The 21,830-nt window shown below is 57.0% G+C and overlaps 3 protein-coding genes across 9 annotated transcripts; all 3 read left to right on the top strand.

The window, feature by feature from the left end:
- Positions 1 to 1,098: 1,098 nt before the first annotated feature.
- Positions 1,099 to 4,541, top strand: LOC148654240 (uncharacterized). 5 transcript variants are annotated; one of them, XM_088646226.1, is made up of 4 exons: positions 1,099 to 1,213; positions 1,981 to 2,110; positions 3,214 to 3,384; positions 3,615 to 4,541. In XM_088646226.1, exons 2-4 carry the CDS (start codon positions 2,013 to 2,015, stop codon positions 3,793 to 3,795), a joined length of 450 nt encoding a protein of 149 aa, XP_088502352.1. In that variant the 5' UTR covers positions 1,099 to 1,213; positions 1,981 to 2,012; the 3' UTR covers positions 3,796 to 4,541. The 5 variants fall into 5 exon arrangements, with proteins under 5 accessions (XP_088502352.1, XP_088502351.1, XP_088502353.1 ...); XM_088646225.1 differs by having other exon boundaries at positions 1,121 to 1,213; positions 1,978 to 2,110; XM_088646227.1 differs by having other exon boundaries at positions 1,143 to 1,203; positions 1,978 to 2,110.
- A 1,201-nt stretch (positions 4,542 to 5,742) lies between these two features.
- LOC148654239 (E3 ubiquitin-protein ligase TRIM16-like) lies at positions 5,743 to 13,106 on the top strand. Of its 2 annotated transcripts, XR_015941290.1 has the most exons (8): positions 5,743 to 6,410; positions 7,015 to 7,110; positions 7,369 to 7,602; positions 7,752 to 7,911; positions 8,682 to 8,747; positions 11,241 to 11,306; positions 11,616 to 12,307; positions 12,425 to 13,106. XR_015941290.1 is itself a non-coding variant. In XM_088646176.1 (7 exons), the coding sequence occupies exons 1-7, from the start codon at positions 5,817 to 5,819 to the stop codon at positions 12,149 to 12,151; spliced, it is 1,752 nt and encodes a 583-aa protein (XP_088502302.1). In that variant the 5' UTR covers positions 5,743 to 5,816; the 3' UTR covers positions 12,152 to 13,106. The 2 variants fall into 2 exon arrangements, 1 of the variants encoding a protein (XP_088502302.1); XM_088646176.1 differs by having other exon boundaries at positions 11,616 to 13,106.
- Positions 13,107 to 13,587: 481 nt separating this feature from the next.
- LOC148654238 (E3 ubiquitin-protein ligase TRIM16-like) lies at positions 13,588 to 21,793 on the top strand. Of its 2 annotated transcripts, XM_088646180.1 has the most exons (7): positions 13,697 to 14,347; positions 15,329 to 15,424; positions 15,990 to 16,223; positions 17,105 to 17,264; positions 18,087 to 18,152; positions 19,120 to 19,706; positions 19,769 to 21,793. In XM_088646180.1, the coding sequence occupies exons 1-6, from the start codon at positions 13,760 to 13,762 to the stop codon at positions 19,671 to 19,673; spliced, it is 1,698 nt and encodes a 565-aa protein (XP_088502306.1). In that variant the 5' UTR covers positions 13,697 to 13,759; the 3' UTR covers positions 19,674 to 19,706; positions 19,769 to 21,793. The 2 variants fall into 2 exon arrangements, with proteins under 2 accessions (XP_088502307.1, XP_088502306.1); XM_088646181.1 differs by having other exon boundaries at positions 13,588 to 14,347; positions 19,120 to 21,793.
- The last annotated feature ends 37 nt before the right edge of the window (positions 21,794 to 21,830 follow it).

Below are 21,830 nucleotides of genomic sequence, written 5' to 3'. Positions count from 1 at the left end.
TGTCTGTATGAACCCCTCTCTCTCTCAGTGCAGTGTTCATGTACTGGAGTGTCCAGTCAGTGTGTCTGTATGAACCCCTCTCTCTCTCAGGGCAGTGTTCATGTACTGGAGTGTCCAGTCAGTGTGTGTGTATTAACCCCTCTCTCTCTCAGCGCAGTGTTCATGTACTGGAGTGTCCTTCCTCATACAGTGCAGGGAGAACAGGAGCTCAGGCCCAGCTTGACATCTTTTACCTGTTAGCTCACTGATCAGTCCTCCACGCATACCTGAGCAGCCAGCAGGAGGCGCTGTGCTCATCTTGAGCTTGACCTGGTGTCCCCTCCAGCGCAGCCCAGCGGTTCTGACCCGTGGCGGCAGCGCCGAGCTCAAGACTGTGGGGACTGTGGGTCGGGGACGAGCCGAGGAGACTCTCGGCTGTGTGCACCCTGATCCCTCCTCTCCCAGCATCCTCCTGGCCTTGCGGGCGAGCTCCCCGCTGCCTCGCTCCGCCGCGGTCCTCTTCCCGATTTCCACAGCGCCTTCCCCTATCCCAATCCTTCCCTGTGTCCGGAATCACTCCCAGCCCTCCGCGCTCCGGCCGGGCTCGTCCCGTCTCCCGAGGCCCCCCGCGGATCCAGAATCCGCCCGGGCGATCTCCAGGGCCGGGTGACTCAGCTCCCCTCCACTCCTTAATTAGTTAATTGGCGATGAGCTCGGCGATGAAGGAGCAGCGTGCCAGCGTGAGCACCCAGCTGTCCAGGCCAGACGTGGACGAGGGCCAGTCCGCAGTGTTATTATTATTATTAATAATAATAATATCGAAGAATCATAACAATAATAACAGCGATCGCGGCCAAGAACTCTGGGACATTACGCAACCCTTCTCACTTGTTTTGCTCTCGTGTTTGATAACGAGCTTCGCTTTAATTTCGGAGAAAGAAATCTCTTCTCTTGCCTTCCGGAGAGGAAGCTGGAGGAGTGGAGGGTCGACAGTGACGCGTCTCTAACAATGCGCTCCGAGGGGGGGTGACGGCGCACACCGCTGACTTGAACAATGCTTTCCGACCGAGAGAGAGAGAGAGAGAGGGGCGCGATCAGACTCCCCCTCTCCTCTCCCCGCCCTCCACCTCCTCTTATAAGGAGCGGAGCGCGAGCAGAGAGCCAGACACCAGAGCCCTGCGGACGCCCCCAGACGCCCCCAGACGGAACCCGTGCCGACGCCAGGTGAACTCAGGTAAACAGCGGTGTGTCCAGCAGACTGGACCGGGGCGGGGCGGGGCGGACGGGCAGCCAGGTGAGGATTTTCGAGGGCGCGCTGATGACCGGATCCGGAGGCTGGACTGGTTCGGGGTCCGGGGGGCCGCGAGGGGTGGGGATTCTCGCCACACCGACCTGGGAGCTGGACCTGCTCTGAGCACAACTGGGGCTCCCAGGACTGACTGGGGGGCGCAGAAAGGAGACGCTCCGGGATGGCAGCCCCCCGCCCGGTCTGGAGTCTGGGACCACAGGATTCCCTGGAAGGAGGGAGGATCGGATGGGATCCTGGTTTTTCTCGGAGGGATGGGCCGCCCCAGACAGTGACAGCTGGGGTGCCAAGTGTCTCCCGCAGACACTGGAAGACAGAGGACTGTACCCCGACACTGGCAGACTGTGCTCCAACATGGGAAAGGCTGCACCCCAACATTGGCAGACTGTCCCCCGACACTGGCAGAGTGTACCCCGACACGGGCAGGCTGTGTCCCAAATTAGGCAGTGTCCAGGCACTGGCAGATTGTACCCGGACACTGACAGGCTGAACCCCGACACGGGCAGGCTGCACCCCGATACGATACAGACGGCAGTCTCTCCAGGGGTGGACTGTGCTGCCCAGCGCTGCTCTGCCCCTGGCAGTGTTGCCCTGGTAACCGGTGCCCCCACCTTGTGGCACAGGGGGCCGCTATCTGCTCCACTGCTTCAGCGGGACGTCGCTAACCTGCTCCTCGTGTCTTCCTTCCCCAGCAGCCCGGGAGCACTGACCGCAGCCTGCGAGGACGATGGACCCCGGTCTGCTCCCTCACCTGCTGATGCTGGTGGCCGCAGTCCACAGCACTGATGCGGCACCCCGCCGATCGGCGCCCCACTCCCAGCCCAGGTCAGTGTCTTCACACGCTCACTGTGACGAGCTTCACTTCCACGCACGACTGCTCCGTGGGCTGGGACAGATCCCCGATCCTCTCTGCTCTGACTTGATCCCTGACACAGAGGGAGGTCAGTGTGATCCTGTGCAGGAGGGGTGAATCAGGGAGCTGTGGGCTGGGACAGATCCCTGATCCTCTCTGCTCTGACGTGATCCCTGACACAGAGGGAGGTCAGTGTGATCGTGTCCAGGAGGGGTGAATCAGGGAGCTGTGGGCTGGGACAGATCCCCGATCCTCTCTGCTCTGACGTGATCCCTGACACAGAGGGAGGTCAGTGTGATCCTGTGCAGGAGGGGTGAATCAGGCAGCTGTGTGCTGGGACAGATCCCTGATCCTCTCTGCTCTGACGTGATCCCTGACACAGAGGGAGGTCAGTGTGATCCTGTGCAGGAGAGGTGAATCAGGGAGCTGTGGGCTGGGACAGATCCCCGATCCTCTCTGCTCTGACGTGATCCCTGACACAGAGGGAGGTCAGTGTGATCCTGTGCAGGAGGGGTGAATCAGGGAGCTGTGTGCTGGGACAGATCCCTGATCCTCTCTGCTCTGACGTGATCCCTGACACAGAGGAAGGTCAGTGTGATCCTGTGCAGGAGGGGTGAATCAGGCAGCTGTGGGGTGGGACAGATCCCTGATCCTCTCTGCTCTGACGTGATCCCTGACACAGAGGAAGGTCAGTGTGATCCTGTGCAGGAGGGGTGAATCAGGGAGCTGTGGGCTGGGACAGATCCCTGATCCTCTCTGCTCTGACGTGATCCCTGACACAGAGGAAGGTCAGTGTGATCCTGTGCAGGAGGGGTGAATCAGGGAGCTGTGGGCTGGGACAGATGAATGGATCACTGTGGATGAGAGCTGCTGGAAACACATTTGCAGGTGAAACAGCAGCTTCTGTTACAGCCATGGGAAGCTGGTGTGGACAGTTCAGAGAGCAGTAGGACACGCTGAAGACTGTAGATCAGACAGCTGTGTGACAGAGGGGTCCAGCAGCCAGCGGTGTGACCTCACTCCTGTCCTTTTCCAGCGCGGCCATCTAATCTCTCCTTCTGCCCCCCCCCCGCAGGTCTCCGCAGGCCCTGAGCCCCGCCCTGGGCCAGGGGGCGCACAGGCTCCGGGTCGAGAGGTCGCCGTCTCTCCCCGCCCTGCGCGCGGGGGTCATCTGGAGAGGCTTCGCCTCCGGGTCGAGGGTGATCCGGCCGGCAGATCTCCGGGACTCCCAGAGGCTGCCCACAAGGTGCCCGCCCGCCTGTCCTGATCTGTGCCCTTCTCCGCGCCGACGCCTTCCCGCTGCTCGAGCAGGCTGGGCACCGGCCGCCGTTCCCCCCCGGCCCTGGGGGGGGCCTCGCCCTGGACGTGCCTGGCTGTGGACGTGACTTTCGCCAGCGCCCCACTTCAGTGTCCATCGCCCCCCCGGACCCCCGATCCGCTCCCTCTCCTCACCCCTCCCCCGTCTCTCTCCCTCAGGCCCGACTCTGCGCCGGCCCGGCCCAGGAGGTCCCAGAACCCGGGGGGCCGGGGGTGCCAGCTGGGGACCTGTCAGCTGCACAACCTGGCCAGCCTGCTGTACCGGATCGGCGCCAAGAGCGGCAAGGAGGAGTCCAGCGGCGCGGCCGACCCGCGGGGCTACGGGCGCAGGCGGCGCTGAGGGGGCGGGGAGGCCCGGACTGCCCCTGGGGGGCGCTCGGGAGGCGCCGCGCCCCAGACCGCGTTGACCGTGGGTCCTGGAGCGAGAGCTGCTGGAGCAGAGCATGCTGGTCCGCGTGTGGCAGCTGTGGAGAGTGAAAGACTGCTGTAAATAATGACAGGTCCTGCACAGATGATTATTGTTATTAATATTATTATTATTATTAATATTATTATTGCACAGAGATGATTTATGAGCCTGACCCTCTCCTCTCGTGTTCCGGAGGGGTTTTGTCCCCTGTGTGCAGCGTGCAAAAGCACCGTACAGAGCCTAGAGCCCAGAGCCCAGAGTCCACAGCCCACAGCCCACAACCCAGAGCCCAGAGCTCAGAGCCCAGAGCCCAGAGCCTAGAGCCCAGAGCCCAGAACCCAGAGACCAGAGCCCAGAGCCCAGAACACACAGCCCAGAACCCAGAGCCTAGAGCCAAGAACCCACAGCCCAGAGCCTAGAACCCAGAGCCCAGAGCCCAGAACCCAGAGCCCAGAACCCACAGCCCAGAACCCAGAGCCTAGAGCCCAGAACCCACAGCCCAGAACCCAGAACCCAGAGCCCAGAGCCCAGAGCCCACAGCCCAGAACCCAGAGCCTAGAGCCCAGAATCCACAGCCCAGAGCCCAGAGCCCAGAGCCCAGAGCCATGCTGTAAATCCCTGGATGATCTGTAAAGGGACAGACGAGGAGCGAGTTCAATAAAGAGGTTCCTACACCAGCCCTGTCCTTCAGTGTGGGTCTGTCTCCGTGCCTGCGTGCCGGTGGGTGATCGTTACCGGGGTAAATACTCTGCTTGGGGAAAAGACACACACAGCTCCTGCTCTACTGAAATGCAGTAGCTATCCAAACCGAGTTTGTGGGAAGACTCTCCAAACAAAAGTACAACGGTGTAGCTAGAATTCGGGGCACGTTTCCGAAGGTGTCCACCCATCACGGCCCAGGCCTGCTGGTGAGGTGTGCAGACCAGAGCGACCGCAAGCCCTCTGCTGCCACCTGCTGGCGGCACTCCCACAGCGCCGCAGGCCAGCCCAAGCGCATCGTTCCCAGCGTCGGTTCCCCTGCTTCCTCTCGATCGGTCTCCTTGCAGGAGAAGGAGACAGGGGCGGCAGCAGGAGTTATCTGCTGGGTTACGCGCTGCGTGTGCTGTTGGGTGTTACCGACTACAGGGCGGAGAGTAAATCATTTCCCTTCTAATTCAAACCCAAAGCGCCCTGACTACCGCAGCACGCTGGTGAGAACTCGTACTATTCCGAAAGCCACAGCTCTCCACCAGCTCCCGGCGCCACTGACTGATTCACAGGGGCGAGAGCCATGCTCCCTGCTCCTGCTCCGGCTGCTCCCAGTGTCTCTGCCTGCCTGGTGTGAGAGAGCGACCCCAGCACAGGGTCAGGGGTCAGGGGTCAGGGGTCAGGGGTCGGGGCAAGCAGGCACAGCTTTGACGAGTCAAGATCCGCGTCTGTGGCTGGGAGGTTGCCAGTTCGTATCCCGCGGCCGACAGAGGAATCCTTCTCGGATGGGCCCCTGAGCGAGGCCCTTCACCCCAGCTGCTCCAGGGGTGCTGTATAAATGTCTGACCCTGCACTCTGACCCCCAGCTTCTCTCCCTGTGTGTGTGTCTCCTGGAGAGCGAGCTGGGGTCTGAGAGAAGACACATTCCTCATGCAAGACACTGTATCTGGCCAGTAAAGTGATCTTATAAATCTTATAAATACCTCTGTCAAAGCGCCGTGGAAGTCGGCTGCTTGTGGCGGGGGCGCCCCCGAGCTCCTGCCCTGACTCGGGCGTCCCGGGAGCGTCTGTGTCCCCGGGGGGGAACGTGCTGCTGGGGACACGCCCTGTGCTGCGGAGGAGCGGGGCTCTCCCCTCCTCCTGTAACCCGAGCCGGCTGCCGCCTGCGCCCTCCCCTCCGGCCCCGGGCCGACAGCTCCGCAGACTCGCGCGCACAGGCGAGGGAGCAGGCTGTGTCCCGCTCTGTCCCGCCCCCGCCCTCGCCCATGGCGGCCTGCGTGCTGACGGAGGACCACTTCAGCTGCCCGGTCTGCCTGGACCTGCTGCAGGACCCCGTGGCGCTGCCCTGCGGGCACACCTACTGCATGGACTGCATCAGGGGCCACTGGGACAGGTCGGCGCCCACCGGCGTCTACAGCTGCCCCCAGTGCCGGGAGACCTTCTCCCCCAGGCCTGTCCTGCGCAGAAACACCATGCTGGCCGGGGTGGTGGAGACGCTGAAGAGGCCCGGACACACAGCCTCTCCTCCTCCTCCTCCTCCTCGCCCCTGTTTTGCCCCTGGAGACGTGCCGTGTGACGTCTGCGCAGGGAGGAAGATGAGAGCTGTGAGGTCCTGCCTGGTGTGCCTGGCCTCTTACTGCCAGACTCACCTCGACCTCCACAACGAATCCCCCGCTTTCAAGAAGCACTCGCAGGTCAGCACCAGGGCGGGGCCCCGGCACCGGGCTTGTCCGGCTCACCAGAAACTGCGGGACGTGTTCTGCCGCACGGATAAGACCTACATCTGCCCGCTGTGCTCCGAACGCGACCACGGCGGCCATGACACCGTCTCCACTGCAGCGGAGAGGATGGAGAAGCAGGTGAGGAATCCCACTCTTTACCGGGGGCGAGATCGGAGAGACCCAGGGCTCGAAGGTGTTCCGGGACTAGAACACGAGAAGGGCTTTGATTTAACACGGGCTGGATCGGGAGTGCAGGACAGTCTGCCTGTCTCTGTAGAATACAATCAGCATGTTTTAACAAGGGGCAAAGGGGATGTTCAACTCTGCAGGAAAGCTCAGGAATTCGACATGCCAGTGGGAAAGAGGTAGTTCAGGCGGGGAGCTGCGTCAGCATGCGTAGGCTGCAAAGGAACAAGAAACAGGTTTATCCCAGCTGAGAAGAGAAGAAAGAAAACACAACGTTTCGGCCTTGGAGCTCACACCTGAAGAAGGCTCCACGGCCGAAACGTTGTGTTTTCTTTCTTCTCTTCTCAGCTGGAATAAACCTGTTTCTTGTTCCTTTGGAAAGTAAGGTTTGTTTCTTTGAGACTCCATACCTGATGGAAATCACTTTGCCGCTGTTTAAGGGGAAGAAGGAAGTGATAACGCTGTGAGTTTCAGTGAACTGGCTGGAATCAAGCAGGACCGGTTCAGCCACTCTCAGGAATGTGCGCGTCAGAAACGTCTCTGCATTCCTCCACAGAGGCAGCTCAGGGCGACACAGGCACAGACCCAGAGCAGGATCCAGGAGAGAGAGAAGGAGATGCAGGACCTGAGCCAGGCTGTGGAGTTACTCAGAGTGGGTACTGACACACTGACACCCACAGACTGAGAAGACTGAGTTAGACATGTTCACTTCAGCATTTGGTTCAGACAGAATGGTGGCTTGTCACAGGTCTCCTTTCTGAAGTGATTATCTTAGCTGGGAAGAGAAAAAGAGAGTTCTGACTGAAAGACAAATCTGGGTTTCTTCCTCTGATCGGAGATGAAAGTCTCCTTTTGACTCTCCAGTTTCAGTGTTTCCCCTCTGTAATCTGCTGTGTGTCTCCTCACCCAGAGCTCGGCTCAGAGAGCTTTGGAAGACAGCGAACGGATCTTTACTGAGCTGGTCCGCTCCATTCAAAAAATGCGTTCTGAAGTCGAAGAGCTGGTGCGATCTCAAGAGAGGGCTGCAGTGGGTCAGGCTGAAGGACTCCTGGAGCGACTGGAGCAGGAGATCGCTGAGCTGAGGAGGAGAGACGCTGAGCTGAGCCAGCTCTCACACACAGAGGATCACATCCATTTCCTCCAGGTAACAGCACTGCTCTGGGACTCTCTGCAGTCCAGAAGGGAGTCTCTCACACAGAGCTCTCCAATGCAGCTGCTCCTGGCTTCTCCCCAGGAATGTGTGCTGGAGCCCAGTGTGTTTGACTGGAAACTCCTCTCTCTTCCCTGCTGCAGAATTTCCAGTCCGCCTGTGTCCCTCCTGGAGCAGGGGAACTACCGAGCATTGCTGTCAACCCACACTTCTCATTTGGGGTTGTGAGGGAAGCTCTTTCAGAACTTCAGGAACTGCTGGAGGACATTTGGAAAGGGGAATCCCTCAAGATCTCCAGGAGAGGTTGGTGGAGAAACTCTTTCCAGGCGCTCTGTGGAGCGGCTGATCTCACTCTGTTCCCAGTTCCGTGTTTCACAGCCCCTCACTCCACAGATCCAAGTGCAAGCATTTTCTCACCTGGCTATTGTCACCAAGCCTTTGGCTTCTTGTCAGTCCAGCCTCCCTTATGCAGAGCTGTGAAGGTCTTGATGTTCCTACAGATTTTAATTTGTATTGATCGGGACTCTATTCTTTGGGAATTATCCAGCCATCCACCCATCAATTCATCCGCTCATCAGTCCAAATACCCACCCATTAATCCTCCCATCCACTCATCAATCCACCCATCAACTCATCAATTAATCAGTTCATCCACTCATCAGTCCACCCATTAACTCAATCAATTAATTAATTCATCCACTCATCAATCCACCCATCAGCTCATCAATTAATCAATTCATCAGTCCACCCATCAACTCAATCATCAATCCATCTGCCATTAATCCACCTACCCCCTCATCAATCCAACCAAATATCCACTCGATCCATCCATCCACCCAGTCAATCACTTCATCCACCCATCCATACAACCAACAGCTCATCAATTCATCCACCCACCCATCCACTCTTCAATCCGACCATCAGTCAATCAACTTATCCACCAATCACTTCACCCACCCATCGGTGCATCATCAGAAAGCTGCTCCGTGCAGACGAGGGTCATGGCCACACAGAGGTGACCTGTGACCTGTGGCCCGCAAGGCTCAGCTCAGCTTCTCTCTCCGTCTCCCTAGTGAACGAGGTTCCTGTCTACAGTCTGAAGACCCCAGGGCCCAGGCTCAGAGCGGAGATTCCCCAGCGTGAGTCTGTTTTCACAGGGAAGAGACGAGCACACAGGCGCACACTCACTGCAGCACGGTCACACAACGCCTTTCAGTTCACTTGTGACCACAGGAGCAGGCCGAGGAACGGCTCTGCGGGGGTTCGAGTGATCTGAATGCCAAGGGTCGTCCACGCTGTAGGAGCTCTTAGAATCAACCAGCCAGACGGCCTCAATGTGTAACGGACACGGACTGGAATCCGTGTCAGATCTTATAGAAGACCCCATGCGATGCAGTAAGAGCTGGAGAAAACAGGAGGCGTGGTAAAAGGGAACACACAGGGGTTTAATAGTGCACAAAATAATAGTGACAATCCGTGAGACAGTGTACAGGGGAAGACAAAACGGCATCCAAATCCAAACGGGTCCAAGGGGAGGTCAAAGCACAGTCCAAGAGTCCATCAACTAGAAATCCATCCTGGGACGCGACAAAGTTAAAATCCCCGGGAGGGAGGAGCACACGGACAAACGAAACATGGAGGTCCAAGGGTGACGGGGCGAGATCCTCCAGACCCCGGGCTCAGGAAGCGGGAGGTGTCGGGATGAGGCCTATGCCCTCAGGAGACGGACGTAGGGTTTCCTGGTGCTAGGCGGGCCTCGCGACATCTTACCCTAATGATGAGCCCCGAGGACTGGAGGAGCTGGTCTTTAAATAATAACACTAAAAGGGTACACCTGGAGAACTAAATCACACGACCAATAATGGGAGCAGTGGAGCGCCCTCTAGGGAGGGATGTCGGGCGCGACACAATGAGCTTCATCTCCAGGATAATGACGGACAGTACATCACCGTGACTGACCCGCCCCTCAACAGGGGGCTCATGAGGCACAAGCACATGGAGAATCCCCAGCCATCCACAAGGGTGTGTTGTAGAAGGACTTACGATACCACCCTCTCTGTCTCTACACAGAGACAACAGCACCCAGCTCTGCACTCAACCACCCGCCCCAGCTGAACCCACGAGTCCTCTTATATACCAACCTACATCTGACTCACCCCATGTGACAATGCGGCTCTCAGACCGTCACCAATTCACTGAATGCACAATCAGTGCACCACACGCGATCCTAGCTGCACACAATAGGGGACCTGGTGACCTCTAGTGGCAGGCAGGCGGAAATGACTGGCTGTTCGAAAAATAAGGCACCGTGGCCCAGGAATCTGCTGGCCGATCAGTCTTCTAGCTGCATTGGGAAAGAGCTACAGGAGAGCTGCGGAAGATCCGGGGGGAGCTTATATTAAAGGTGCGTTTGGAAATAACGGCGGTTTAGAGAGGGTGAGCTGTTTCTGAGAACATGCCACATCACCAAGAGGCACGGCCGGAACCGGCAGCGTGTAGCCCCAGCGACGTGTGCCCTGCGTCTCCGGCAAAGATCGCGCAGACCCGGACGGGGGACGAAGAGCCTGTGATCAGAGGAAGGGTCTCAGGGTGGGCTCCGGCGGGGGGTCAGTGGGGTGCTGAGCGCACTGGGCTGTGGTGACCGGCGATGCCACACGGATGGGGTGTAGGGTCCCTGATCTAGAGAATCTGTAGAAATGTTCACCTCACAGAGGTGTTCAGGCTCCTTCCAGACATTGCTGGTGAAGACCCCCGGAGAGATTTCACCCAGCTGAATACAGGTAGTTTGTAATTTAGCAGCTAAATAATCTGAGTGCCACACTGTGAGGGTTTCTTCCTCGGGGTGGGGTAAAGGAGGTCTCAGCACAACACAGCACAGCCCAGCACAGCACAGACAGCACAGCACAGCACAGCATAGCACAGATCAGCACAGATCAGCACAGCATAGCCCAGCACAGCCCAGCACAGCGCAACACAGCACAGCACAGCACAGCCCAGTACAGCCCAGCTCAGCACAGCTCAGCACAGCTCAGCACAGCACAGCGCAACACAGCGCAGCACAGCCCAGCCCAGCTCAGCAAAGCACAGCACAGCACAGCACAGCACAGCCAAGCCCAGCCAAGCCCAGCTCAGCACAGTACAGCACAGCTCAGCACAGCACAGCACAGCACAGCCCAGCCCAGACCAGCACAGCACAGCACAGCCCAGCCCAGCCCAGCTCAGTACAGCACAGCACAGCACAGCTCAGCACAGCACAGCACAACACAGCTCAGCACAGCACACCCCAGCACAGCACAGCACAGCTCAGCTCAGCACAGACCAGCACAGCTCAGCGCAGCCCAGCAGAGCTCAGCACAGCACAACAGGGGGACAAGGAAGGCTGCTGGGTAGCCAAGCAAACAAGCCTAAAGATGTATAAGGTGCTGATTTGGAATATACTGTACATCTGCTGGAGCATTGAACACCTGTTGTGTTATCATATAAAAATGGGATGCTGTGCTTACTATATATATATAACTATACAGAAAGAGTATATTCAGACTCCAGATGACAGTATTGGTTATTACTGGTCCTGGAACTGCCCTGGTCCATCTCCCTCAGTCCTGTTTCTCTCTGTGTCTCTGTCTCTCCAGTGAAGGAAACTCCAGCCTTCAGTCTGCAGACTCCAGAGCCCAGGACCAGAGCAGAGCTTTTACACTGTGAGTCTCTTTTCACTCCTGCTCCCCACTGACAAATGCACTCACACACACCTGGAGCTGACTGTCCTCTTCTCTCCAATCAGAAACCCCAGTGTGTATCTTACTGGGCTGTGGGGGAGGGACTCTAGTGGAGATCTGCTCGGGGATTGGTCTGTTCTGCCTGTCACTCCTCTGACTGTCCTCTTCTCTCCAATCAGAAACCCCAGTGTGTCTTACTGGGCTGTGGGGGCGGGACCCTAGTGGAGATCTGCTCAGGGATTGGTCTGTTCTGCCTGTCTGTCCTCTGACTGTCCTCTTCTCTCCAATCAGATGCCTGTCAGCTCACACTGGACCCCAACACAGCGCACAGACAGCTCTGTCTGTCTGAGGGGAACAGGAGGGTGATGAGGAAGACACAGCAGTGCTCGCACCCCCCTCACCCCGAGAGATTCGACTCCTGCCCCCAGGTGCTGTGCAGAGAGGGGCTGTCCGGCAGTCGCTGTTACTGGGAGGCGCAGTGGAGTGGGGGAAAGGCATCGATCGGCGTCACTTACAAAGGACTCAGCAGGAAAGGGGAGGGTGATGACTGTCGCCTGGGACTGAACGACCAGTCCTGGAGTCTGTGCTGCTCTCGGTCCAGCTGCTCCTTCTGGCACAATAAGGAGAAAACTCCAGTAGCTGCCCCTCCCTCCTCCAGGATAGGGGTGTATGTGGACCACAGGGCTGGGACTCTGTCCTTCTACAGCGTCTCTGGGGACACAGCGACCCTCCTGCACAGAGTCCAGACCTCCTTCACGGAGCCCCTCTACCCCGGGTTCGGAGTCTGGGCGTTTGGCTCCAGTGTGGCCCTGTGCCAGCTGGACTAGCCCCTCTGTCGCCGATCGTGGAAATAACTGGAATCAAAGCCCACACTGCGAAGGAGAGGCTGGAGGTGTGCCTGTAACTGCCTGGTGTGCTTTCTGTCTTTCTAATTGGGTGAGCAGCCTGGCCGGTGACCTGCGTTATTCTCACCAGGCGTGAAGGTGAGCCCAGAGCCCAGCGCCACGCAGGGGACCCCGCCTCTCCGGTGTCGCAGTCGCAGGCGGGAGGGAAACCGGGGCCGAAAATGTCCTGAATCTAAACACCTTTTCCATTCCCAGCAAACCCAGGAAGACGAGCCCTTTCCAGCTGGTTGTCAAGCCTCAGTCTGAGGACTGTGCTGGGTCGCGGTGAGCACCCCGCAGGCCTGTTCGCTCTCGGGGACACTGCTCACATCGGGGTGACGGGGTGAGTGAGCCCCAGGGGGACCGACCCCCCTGGCTCTGCTCGGACCCGGCGCTGCAGGCCGGAGGGGCGCAGGACACGGGGGGAGGCTGCTGAAACCCCCAGAGATAGCGGGGTCCCTCGGACAGACCCCCCCCGGCCAGGAGCTCAGGGGAGGGATCAGGGGCCAGACGCGAGGTCAAAGGTCAGGAACAAGCGTCTCTGAGACAGGGGCGTCGATCTTGACGCGGCAGCTTGACCCGGAACGGGACGCAGTGCAGACAGGAAACACTTTCCAGTCTCAGTCTGATTACTGTCCGAGCTGCGGGTGGGACCGGCGGACGGCTCGTCGGACGAAGAGAAGGTCTTGCAGCCCCTCCAGCCTGAACCAGGAGCGTGACGCCGCGTGGCAGAATTCCTGCCCATCAGCCCCTCTGACCTCTCTCTGCCCCAGCTGGGGTACTTCCTGATTAGGGATCCGGCACGGGCCCCCGGGCAGACAGCCCCTTTCCAGACCCCCGCATTGTCTGAAAATCGGTTTTCAATGTACCGGAGTAATAAATGTCAAAACGAAGTAAATGACCCTGTTGTTAATGGTGTTAGTGTGAATACCATGACAGCACACATCTGAACGGCACAGCAAACGCCATCACACTGAGTACAGCAGACCTGCGACAGGAAGACAGCCAGAACAGTATGGTCAATAACACTCACTGGAGTATTCCATTGAAAAAAGAAAAAAACTGTCATGTGATTTGTAAACGACGTGAATCATGTTCGCATTGTGCATATAAATCGTGCCAGTACCACGTTAAAATTACTCCGCGGGCAATCGTTAAACTAAAAGCACATCACTGCAGTACAGGACCATCTGTACGAATGCCAACAGCAGGACTTTGCATGCTGTATGATTCACAGGCCACGATTCACACACACACACACAGACTGTCACAGGAACAGAATAGCTGAGTTTTACTGCTGTCAGCTCGTTCTTCCAGTCCGACTGTCCTATCGCTCTCGGGGGCGGGAATGTCCTGGCTGGATGTGTGCTCACGCTGCCAGAGAGGTTAGGCTGCGCCTGGAGCTGCTGGCCAGCCAGAAGCGGCTCAGAGCAGGGACCCCGCCCCCTGTCCAGCCTGGACACGCCTCCTCCACACTGGTTTCGTTTCTCTGAAAACGAAAGTCTCCTCTGCCTCTCAGTCAGTTCCTGCAGTCAGTCAGTCTGCAGGAAGATGGCAGAAGCCAGCGTCTGTATCACCCAGGACCAGTTCAGCTGCTCGATCTGTCTGGACGTGCTGAGAGATCCAGTGACTCTTCCCTGTGGACACAGTTACTGTGTGGGCTGTATTAAGAGTCACTGGGATCTGGATGATCGGACTGGAGTCTACAGCTGCCCCCAGTGCAGACAGACCTTCACCCCAAGGCCTGTTCTGGGCAAAAACACCGTTCTGGCTGAAGTGGTGGAGAAACTGAAGGAGACAGGGCTCAGTGGTCCTTCTGCTCCCAGTCCTTCTGGCCCTGGAGATGTGCTGTGTGATGTCTGTACTGGGAGCCAGGTGAGAGCTGTGAAGTCCTGTCTGGTGTGTCTGGCCTCTTACTGTCAGACTCACCTCCAGCCTCACTGTGAAGCTGCTCCACTGAAGAGACACCAGCTGGTCGAGGCCACAAGACAGCTGGACAGGAAACTCTGTTCTCGTCACAGCAAGCTGCTGGAGGTCTACTGCCGCACTGACAGAACGTGTGTTTGTCTGATGTGCACGGTGGACGATCACAGAGGCCACGACATCATCCCAGCCGCAGCGGAGAGGACAGAGAGACAGGTGAGGAGCTGAACTGTTCGCTTGCAGCAGCTGTGATAGAGGATCCGATGCAGCACTGAGTAAAGAGGTTGCAGGACATCTCTGTGCTACACACGCTGTTGTCGTTAAGTGTGTCTACACATGTGCTGTGGTGCTGTGTGTAACACACAGGGAATGCATGGGCACACTTGTCTGTAGCACAGATTCTGATGTCTCTGCAGGGTGACGGCATTTGGATTGAAGTCGTGTTTCTCTTTTGAGCGTGATCTGATGCAAACTAGTTTGTTTTCTGCATAATGACAGCACACACAGCCCTTAATGTGAGACACACACAGCTCTGGACATGTGAAACACACACACACACCTCTGGAAACGAGACATACTCACTCAGCTCTGGACATGAGACACACACACACGCACACACGCACACACACACACACACACACACACACACACACACACACACACACACACATTCACATACACATACACACAGCTCTGGACATGAAACACACACACACACACAGTTCTGGACATGAGACATACTCACTCAGCTCTGGACATGAGACACACACACACACACACACACACACACACACACACACCTCTGGAAACGAGACATACTCACTCAGCTCTGGACATGAGACACACACACACACGCACGCACGCACGCACGCACACACAGTTCTGGACATGAGACATACTCACTCAGCTCTGGACATGAGACACACATAAACACAAACACAGCTCTGGACATGAGACACACACACACACAGCTCTGGACATGAAACACACATAAACACACACACAGCTCTGGACATGAAACACACACACACAATCTGCCACCAGCACTGTAGTCCAGAGTCCACAGACTGACTTGAAGGAAGTATTGTAGCACAATGAGCAGAACTGACTGTTTACAGTCAAACCCTAACCCTAACCTTCAGGCAGGTAGGGAGAGTCCACAGCAGAATTGTCCTGAGTGTCTGTGTTTCTCCACAGAAAAAGCTGGAGGCGACACAGAGACAAACCCAGCAGAGACTCCAGGAGAGGGAGAAGGAGCTGCAGGAGCTGAGACAGGCTGTGGACTCACTCAGAGTGGGTATTGACCAGAGGGGTGGACACACTTGCACATGTCTGACTCTGGCCTGGGGTCCTTACTCCTCACCAGGCTTGAAACAGACTCCTGCTGTTGTACGTGACTCCTCAGGAGGAGCAGAAAGGCGAGGATGGATATCGTATCATCAGGAATAGCCACAGGGCCATAAGTGGTGCATTTCAGTTATGGACCCATCAAAAACCCACTCACAGTAATACCATAGGGTGTCCAGAGCTGGAGTATAAATCCCTCTGGGACACTGCTGGAGCGCTGGACACCACTGGGACACTCACTCATGAGTGTACTCCTCCTGTCCCTCCACACTGACTCTCACCTCCTCTCCAGCCATCAGCCAGCGAGGAGGCCGGCGTGGGGCCAGGTCTCAGGCATCTGGGCTCGAATATTGATCATTCCGATCATATTGATCATCCTGATCAGGCCCGATGTCACGGTGCTGGTCCTGGGGTCTAGTGGTGGGAGAACTGGACCGGAGCTGAGATGTCTCAGAGACAGAAAGGAGCTGCTGGGTCCATGGAGTGTACTAACCCCCCCTGTGTCCCTCAGAGCTCTGCGCAGAGAGCAGTGGAGGACAGCGACAGGATCTTCTCCGAGCTGGACCGCTCCGTCAAGAGGATGCGTCACGCCGTCGCACAGCTGATCCAAGTTAACCAGCAGGCGGCGGAGATCAGGGGCGCAGCTCTCCTGGAGCGACTGGAGCAGGAGATCGCCGAGCTGAGGAGGAGAGACGCTGAGCTGAGCCAGCTCTCACACACAGAGGATCACATCCATTTCCTCCAGGTAACAGCACTGCTCTGGGACTCTCTGCAGTCCAGTCCCAGTTTGAGCTGTCAGTTGATCCAGGCTTCTCCTCAGAATAAAAATAATAATAAACTTCATTTTATATTGCGCCTTTAAAGGTGGCTTCTCAAAGCGCTTTACAGAATACAATATAATAAAGAAAAAAAACACAAGATAAGCAGGATGAGGAGACAGTAGATGCTGGTAGCAGAGGAGTAAAGAACAGTTCAGCAGACTCTTCTGAAGAAGGAGGTGTTGAGTCTGGATTTGAGGGAGTTTAGAGAAGGCGACTCTCTGATATCCTTGGGGAGAGGGTTCCAGAGCTCTGGGGCGCAGCAGGAGAAGCCCTGTCACCCCTAGAGTGTGGTCGGGCTCGGGGGACAGACAGGAGAGCAGGATGAGCAGAGTGAAGGTTGTGAGGTGGGGAGGAGGGCGACCACAGCTCAGTCAGGTACTGAGGCGCCGAGCCATGCAGAGCCTCACAGGTGAGCAGGAGGATTTTAAAGTCGACATGGAACCTGACAGGAAGCCAGTGCAAGGACTCCAGGACAGGAGTAATGTAATCACTTGCACTGGACCTGGTCAGGACTCTGGCTGCCGAATTTTGGACAGTGCAATTTTGGACACTGAAGTTTGTTCAATGCGGATTTAGAAACCCCAGAGAGCAGAGCTTTACAGTAGTCGGTTTGGGAAAAGACAAATGTGTTGATCAGCCACAGTTAGTGATAACACAGGGTGTAGTCCAGTGATAATTCTGAGGTGAAAGAAAGATGTTCTGACAATATGCTGCACATGTGGGTCCAGTGTCAAGCCTTAATCAAATATCACCCCAAGGTTTGATTTCCTTCCTTGAGCTTCTCTCTCCCTCTCCGCTGCGGTAGAGCTACAAGTCCTTCTGTGGCCGGCCTGCAGGGGGCGATGTGCCCAACATCTCTGTCAATCCGGACTTCTCCTTCGGGGTAGTGAAGAAGAGCGTCCTTAAGCTGAAACGGCAACTGGAAGACATCTGGAAGGAGGAGTCAGTCAAGATCTCCAGGACAGGTCGGTGGACAAACTCACTGTGACGTCTTTCCAGAAAATCTCCGGTTTTCCATCCCTTGACCTAAGAGCGTAATTCGTTCACAAAACTGTTTGTAAGGGGAAGATCTGTCAAATGAAATTCTCTTCATTTACAGCAAAGTAAAGCCTCCAGCTTCATTCCCAGAGTCTAGAAAGCAGTCCAGTATATCTGATTCTTACACTGCCCAAGGAGCAGCGCTGCGTGCTTGTGGAAGTTACCCTAGCACAGCAGTTAACACAGTTAACGGACAAGGCACGCCGAGGACTGTGTAGGGGGTCACTCTGTGAGGACGGTGTCTCCTGTTCAGACTAGGAAGGACGTGCCTTTGTTGTAGTGAAAATCTCTTTGTCACTTCCAAGGGGTCTCCACGCACTGTATCCGATTGGAATGGCTACTCCTGTGTTTGCCCAGTTGGATTAAGAGGAGGCCGTTCGGAGCAACAAGCCCATTTGGCAGTTAGTCCGCTGTTTCTTGACAGAAGCCAAGCTTTGGGCTTCAGCCACACAGCTGTTCCACACCCCTGCCGCCCTTTGTGTAAATATCTGTGGAACCCATACAGATTTAACCTTTCGATGAAGCACAGCCGGCGCCAGGGTAAAAAGCTGTAGGGGGGCGTCTGAGATTCTGACAGTTACGAGGCTCTGAATCGTTAAGAAAAAATAGTTGTAAAACCCACAGAAAGCGCTAACTTCTATAACTCCAGTCCTAGTTACATAACGATTGTAAACACAAGGATAAACCACTGCCCAGAATCGGTCCACCTGCGCACACAGGGGGCATTAACGTTACCCATGTCTCCCCAGTGAATGAAGCCGGTGTCTACAAGCTGAAGGCTCTGCAGCCCAGGACCAGAGCCGAGTTCTTACACTGTGAGTCTGTTTCTGCTGGGAGAAGCCTGGTTACTGCAAAGAGCAGAGCTGATGAACACTGTGTCAGACAGGAGCCCTCCCACACACGCCCCAGTCTGACTCGCCCCCAATCAATCACACACATCTGTGAACACACTCACCTCCAATCACACACATCTGTGAACAGACTCACCTCCAATCACACACATCTGTGTACAGGGCGGTGGCTCTGTGGCTCAGGATCTGCGCCTGTGACTGGGAGGTTGCTGGTTCAAATCCCACAGCCGGCAGAGGAATCCTACTCTGTTGGGCCCCTGAGCAAGGCCCTTAACCCCAACTGCTCCAGGGGCGCTGTATAAATGGCTGACCCTGCGCTCTGACCCCCAGCTTCTCTCCCTGTCTGTGTTTCTCATGGAGAGCAAGCTGGGGTCTGCGAAAAGACAAATTCCTAATGCAAGAAATTGTATGTGGCTAAGAAAGTGATCTTATCTTACATCTGCGAAAAGACATGACCCCGATCAGACTCACCCTATGTGTATCTTACTGGGCTGTGGGGGCGGGACTCTAGTGGAGATCTGCTCAGGGATTGGTCTGCTCTGCCTATCTGTCCTCTGACTGTCCTCTTCTCTCCATTCTCTCCAATCAGAAACCCCAGTGTGTATCTTACTGGGCTGTAGGGGCGGGACTCTAGTGGAGATCTGCTCAGGGATTGGTCTGTTCTGCCTGTCACTCCTCTGACTGTCCTCTTCTCTCCAATCAGAAACCCCAGTGTGTATCTTACTGGGCTGTAGGGGCGGGACTCTAGTGGAGATCTGCTCAGAGATTGGTCTGTTCTGCCTGTCACTCATCTGACTGTCCTCTTCTCTCCAATCAGAAACCCCAGTGTGTATCTTACTGGGCTCTGGGGGCGGGACTCTAGTGGAGATCTGCTCAGGGATTGGTCTGCTCTGCCTGTCTGTCCTCTGACTGTGCTCTTCTCTCCAATCAGATGCCTGTCGGCTCACACTGGACCCCAAAACAGCGCACAGGGACCTCTGTCTGTCTGAGGGGAACAGGAGGGTGACCTGGGTGCGACAGGACTGCTCGCCGGTCGACCTCCCGCAGAGGTTCGACTGCTGGGGCCAGGTGCTGTGCAGAGAGGGGCTGGCGGGGGGCCGCTTCTACTGGGAGGTGGAGTGGAGCCGGGGCGTGGCGGCGGTGGGCGTGGCGTACGCGAGGCTGCCGCGGAAGGGCCGGGAGGCGGCCTGCGCCCTGGGGAGCAACGCCCTCTCCTGGCGGCTGTCCTGCTCGGGCGCCGGCTGGGCGGCCTGTCACGGCCAGCGCACCACGGCGATCGCCGCCCCGCCGGCCCCCCGCGTGGGCGTGTTCCTGGACCACCCGGCGGGCCGGCTGTCCTTCTACAGCGTGTCCGGCGACGAGCTCGCCCTGCTGCACAGCTTCCAGGCCGCCTTCACCGCGCCCCTGTACCCCGGCTTCGGCGTCTACGGCTACGGGGGCACCACGGTCGCGCTGCGCCAGCTGGAGCTGCCCCCGCCGCTGTGACCCCCCCCCGGCGTCCGGCCCCCCCCTCCTGAGGCAGAGCGCCCCCCCTCCTGAGCAGAGCGACCCCCCCGGCGTCCGGCCCGCCCCCTCCTGAGGCAGAGCGACCCCCCCGGCGTCCGGCCCCCCCCTCCTGAGGCAGAGCGCCCCCCCGGCGTCCGGCCCCCCCCCTCCTGAGGCGGAGCGCCCCCCCTCCTGAGGCAGAGCGCCCCCCCCGGCGTCCGGCCTCAGTGTCCTCAGCAGGACAGGCGTGTCCTGAGCAGAGTGACCCCTCCACTGTCCACCCTCAGTGTCCTCAGCAGGACAGGCGTGTCCTGAGCAGAGTGACCCCTCCACTGTCCACCCTCAGTGTCCTCAGCAGGACAGGCGTGTCCTGAGCAGAGTGACCCCTCCACTGTCCACCCTCAGTGTCCTCAGCAGGACAGGCGTGTCCTGAGCAGAGTGACCCCTCCACTGTCCACCCTCAGTGTCCTCAGCAGGACAGGCGTGTCCTGTGCAGAGTGACCCCTCCACTGTCCACCCTCAGTGTCCTCAGCAGGACAGGCGTGTCCTGAGCAGAGTGACCCCTCCACTGTCCACCCTCAGTGTCCTCAGCAGGACAGGCGTGTCCTGAGCAGAGTGACCCCTCCGCTGTCCACCCTCAGTGTCCTCAGCAGGACAGGCGAGTCCTGAGCAGAGTGACCCCTCCACTGTCCACCCTCAGTGTCCTCAGCAGAGTGACCTTTCCGGTTTGCCTGGGTCACCCCGCGCTCCTCGATTCCTGACGCACCTGAGTGCGCTGATGGAAACTCCAGCCGGATCCCGAAGGGCTCAAAGAGAATCCCTGGATCAGCAGTTCCCGGCTGGACTCCCTCTCCTGGACGTTTTGTCTGTAGCCGACTCAGCGCCGTTACTCCAGGTCCTGCAGTCCCCTCACTCGCCATAGGAGTCTCCCCCACCAAAACACAGACGAGGGACCATTCCCGAGACGAACTCACACGGAGAACAAGACAAGGGAGAGGAGCCAAAGCACATTCTTCTACAGCTCCGTGCCAATTAAGTGCGATTATGGGCAACCGTATTCAAATGCTTTTTTCATTCCGCTTGAATGTTTTCCTATCGCAATGTGTGTGTGTCAAGTGAGATGAAGCGAGTAAAACAGTGTTCATCTGTGTGATCAGCGGGAGCTCATGCAGACTCCACACAGACAGGCCCCTGAGGGCTGCTGGGTCTTCACCATACAGTACCGTTCGAATGCGAGGCGGCGTGGTGGTGCAGTGGTGGGCCCTGCGCTGGCGCCCTGGGTGCAATTCCGGGGGTGCTGTCTGTGTGGAGTCTGTATGTTTTCATCGTGCTCGTGAGAGTCCCCTCCGGGTGCTCCGGTTTCCCGCCACAGTCCAGAGACATGCTGGGGGGTTAATTGTCTTCCGGAGAAATTGCCCCTGGTGTGAGTGTGTGTGTGTGAGTGACCGTGAGTTTGAGTGAGCGGGAGTGTGTGATGGACTGGTGTCCAGGTTATACCCTACATTGCGCCTGGTGCTTGCTGGGATAGGCTCGGTCTCCCCCAGTGACCCTGGACTGGATAAAGCAGTGAGAGAATTTAGATTCTCAAGAGTCCTCTGCTTCACCAACTGTCCACTAGGTGGCAGCAGTCAAGATGGTGTTGAATGATGGTTTGTCGCAAGCATGGAAATTGCGTGATACAGGCGCGACCGAAGCGTCAGTAGACTCACGAACTGTGACCTCTGTCTCATGCAGACGTGTAGCAGGAACATAACTTGTACTTTGCTCCATAATAAACCGTAAAAGTGAATTCTGCATTTGTACAACAAAGGAGAGTTTTCGTACTCCAAATAAACTGTTCACTCACATGAGAGAGAGAATCACAACGGGTCCCAATCCTACTGGGAGAGGGAGGAGGGAACCTGTCCCAGCCTGAGGAACAGTGAGTCTGTCTCCCAGTAATGTTCCATCTGTCTACAGTATATGTCAATATTTTATAATATGTCTTTGTTGTAAATGTAGATTTTTTTTCTTTTATTTTTTGTTCTGCTTTATGTGAACTTCATTATTTTTATTCACTTTGGCAACACTGATTGTACCCACCGGTCATGCCAATAAAGCACCTGGAATCGAATTGAAAATTGAGAGAGCTGTTCACTCACACCAGGGGGAGAGGGT

The sequence above is a fragment of the Lepisosteus platostomus genome, chromosome 9 (assembly GCF_059453375.1).
Source record: "Lepisosteus platostomus isolate fLepPlt1 chromosome 9, fLepPlt1.hap1, whole genome shotgun sequence".
NCBI classification, from domain to species: domain Eukaryota; kingdom Metazoa; phylum Chordata; class Actinopteri; order Semionotiformes; family Lepisosteidae; genus Lepisosteus; species Lepisosteus platostomus.
This window is presented reverse-complemented; position numbering and strand designations above follow the sequence as displayed.

Bases quoted from the DNA above. Each gene is read 5' to 3' on its own strand.
- LOC148654240 (XM_088646226.1), top strand. From the start codon at position 2,013: ATGGACCCCGGTCTGCTCCCTCACCTGCTGATGCTGGTGGCCGCAGTC. The intron at 2,111-3,213 runs GTCAGTGTCTTC...CCCCCCCCGCAG, and splicing joins GCGCCCCACTCCCAGCCCAG to GTCTCCGCAGGCCCTGAGCC. The intron at 3,385-3,614 runs GTGCCCGCCCGC...TCTCTCCCTCAG, and splicing joins TCCCAGAGGCTGCCCACAAG to GCCCGACTCTGCGCCGGCCC.
- LOC148654239 (XM_088646176.1), top strand. From the start codon at position 5,817: ATGGCGGCCTGCGTGCTGACGGAGGACCACTTCAGCTGCCCGGTCTGC. The intron at 7,111-7,368 runs GTGGGTACTGAC...CTCCTCACCCAG, and splicing joins AGGCTGTGGAGTTACTCAGA to AGCTCGGCTCAGAGAGCTTT. The intron at 7,912-8,681 runs GTTGGTGGAGAA...CCGTCTCCCTAG, and splicing joins CCTCAAGATCTCCAGGAGAG to TGAACGAGGTTCCTGTCTAC.
- LOC148654238 (XM_088646181.1), top strand. From the start codon at position 13,760: ATGGCAGAAGCCAGCGTCTGTATCACCCAGGACCAGTTCAGCTGCTCG. The intron at 14,348-15,328 runs GTGAGGAGCTGA...GTTTCTCCACAG, and splicing joins CGGAGAGGACAGAGAGACAG to AAAAAGCTGGAGGCGACACA. The intron at 15,425-15,989 runs GTGGGTATTGAC...TGTGTCCCTCAG, and splicing joins AGGCTGTGGACTCACTCAGA to AGCTCTGCGCAGAGAGCAGT.